Source organism: Pygoscelis adeliae, unplaced genomic scaffold, assembly GCF_000699105.1.
Source record: "Pygoscelis adeliae isolate BGI_AS28 unplaced genomic scaffold, ASM69910v1 Scaffold168, whole genome shotgun sequence".
NCBI classification, from domain to species: Eukaryota; Metazoa; Chordata; class Aves; order Sphenisciformes; family Spheniscidae; genus Pygoscelis; species Pygoscelis adeliae.
Window position 1 is genome coordinate 4,881,963 of NW_008825566.1, and position 2,559 is coordinate 4,884,521.

Here is a 2,559-nt window from a genome sequence, read left to right on the forward strand (position 1 = left end):
ACTCCCACTGGTTTCCACAGGATTGGGATCAATGGGTTTTTACTCTTCTGTTAATAACTTTGTGCTCAATAAAAAGCCTTAAAGAAAATTAAAAACCTTGGCTTCCACCATAACAAAACCAGTTGCTGGCAAAGTTGTACTGTACCTCTTCTAAGCCAATACTAATAGGGAAAGTGTTAGTTGCCATGAAAGCTTCAAGTTCTTTTCCATCGTTCCAACTTTATTTCAAAATAAAGTAACAAAAGGGCAGTTTCAATTTTACCTTCTGATTAGATTCCGGTACCAAACAGGAGATATCTTTGTGGCGATCCAGGAATTGTTCAAAGTCTTCATCGCTGATAACAAATTTCTCTGCTTCTCTCAGGGCATCCTCACCACTGTTCTCCCCTTCGATGAGCAGGCACTGGAATACCTGAAGACAAAAGGCACGTGGTTAAGATTTGATGTTTTCATTTGCCTTGAGTATAAAAGACTGTTACCATGACAAAAGCCTTCAGTTGTCTCAGTAGCGATGTCTTTAATTTTTGTCAGTGGAGCCATACTGACACAAATTGTGATAAGTGAATACTATACGAAGGGCATGGTGCAGATTTATTTTTAGCAAATTAACATTACATAGTTCTAAATGTAATTATACAGTCGTGGTTCCTGACCAGGTTTCCACAGAAATCTTAACTGCTCTGGTCTTAATAAGGGCATGGATAATAAAAGCTCAAATTAACTTTTGATTGAACCTCAAATAGTATGGCTGTATTATAAAAGCCAGTAAGTACTATGTACAGTGCAGACTGTCAAGTCAATCTGTGTTTTTGAAGATTTTAACCTGATTTGTGACTGTAAGTTTAACTAGCTTCAGATGGTCACAGAAAAGATAGAGAAGACTCCCCAGAAACAAAATGCAATAGTTTGTCTACTTAACAGCCTCCTTCTAATGGCCAAGTCCTCAACTACATTCAGACTTTGGGGGGAAAAAAGGTGCCTTTGCCATCAACGTGCTCTGTAACCCCAGTAAGAAAGTAGGCCAGGAAGCTTGATAAAATATTAAAATGTATGTCATATTTTCCTTACACTCCTTTAGTAGGACCAACATTATTTTTTTTTCTGGGAAATCATGCGTGTACACCAATTTCCATGAAGCAAACAATGAGAAATTATTCCGTAAGTTCTCCCATATTTATAAGTCATATTATCTGTACCCATTTTCAAACTGATAACATAATGTATTTAATACACTTCTAGTAGAAAATATATGCACACTAACCACTCACACTCTGTAACAGAACATTAATGTCTAATGTACACTTATATATTGCTGATACATTAACTCTAATGTATCATTGTACACTAACTTTTCCTCATTTTCTCGACATCATGACACATTTTCAAATGCTAAAGACCTTCTATCTTACTTTTAATATCGCAAAAAACTTAGATGTATGTACGCTGAAACATGTATCGTAGCGCTGACAAGAAATCTTCCAACGCTAGCCCCGGCTACAGCTGGAGATCTGACTGAGGTTCAGACAACAACTCCAGAACTTCATCATTACTTTTCTCTGAACAGGAAACCTATGGTATACACCACTTTCTTACCTTCCAGCGCACAGGGTTGAGTGCCTTGATCTGCTCATTCATATCTTCCTCAACATTAAATCTGTTGATCACTGAATTTATTTTGAAAGCAACAGCATACTCTCGGCACCACTGTCTCAGTTTATGCAGGTTTTCCACATGGTTCTTCTTTCCTTGACCACGGCCAATTAAAACGTTGACATTCTCATCAAAACTATCACATGAAATTGCCAGAATGTCTAAATATTCACCTGAAAGAAAGTTTTAAAAAATTAATATTCAGTCCTACAGTTAAAAGCTGTCAGGACTCTGCCCACTTTCACTTCCTCATGATCTGTCACAAAGTGCCATGTAAATACAGTTCTGTGAAGTCATCACATCAACCACAAAAGCCACAGCAGCAGCATCATCAAAACATGTGTTTTGTGTGTGCGTCCAGCATTATAGAGACAGTCTGAGCTATTATTTTATTATACTAGTATACCGAAGAGGCGATAGTACAAACTGCCTGTCTTCACAACATATAATTAACAATATTTCACTGGTATTTGCGTTTGGTTTGCATTTACTGTAAATGAACCACTAACCAACCATCTCCCACTTGCACCGAAAATCATCTCTCCGAGAGGCTGCCCCGAGGAGGCTCCCAAACCCTGCCAGTGCTTCCGTGCACAGTGGTTTCTCCTTACCGTACTTCTTGAACCACCGTTCTCTGATCAGGCTGCCGTTGCTAACAATGCTGACACTCGGCAGCTTCAGCTCCTGCTTGCAAAACTGGACCAGTTTGCCTACAAATTCGCCTCTGTCCTGAAGAAACGGTTCTCCTCCCGAGAAATTTATTTTCTCCATTCCTAGAAAAGGACCAAAGAAAGATGCTGCGAACCTCTGCCTGCCTATTGCCCGCTCCTTCCACACCCCGTCAGTGCCGGACCGCAGCGGTATGAAGAGGGGCCCCGGCCGTGTAGTTACAGGGGTAGCTTCTCCGAC

The 2,559-nt window shown here is 39.9% G+C and overlaps 1 protein-coding gene across 1 annotated transcript in view; it reads right to left on the reverse strand.

Moving 5' to 3' along the window:
• The window catches only part of RSAD2 (radical S-adenosyl methionine domain containing 2), a 4,749-nt gene extending 2,328 nt beyond the window's left edge, over positions 1–2,421 (reverse strand). Inside the window, exons 1-3 of the mRNA XM_009332502.1 lie at positions 2,262–2,421; positions 1,594–1,823; positions 263–412 (exon numbers count right to left, since the gene is read on the reverse strand). Of these exons, the coding sequence (XP_009330777.1) occupies positions 263–412; positions 1,594–1,823; positions 2,262–2,421 (540 nt within the window). The remainder of the gene's footprint in view (positions 1–262; positions 413–1,593; positions 1,824–2,261) is intronic.
• Positions 2,422–2,559: the final 138 nt, after the last annotated feature.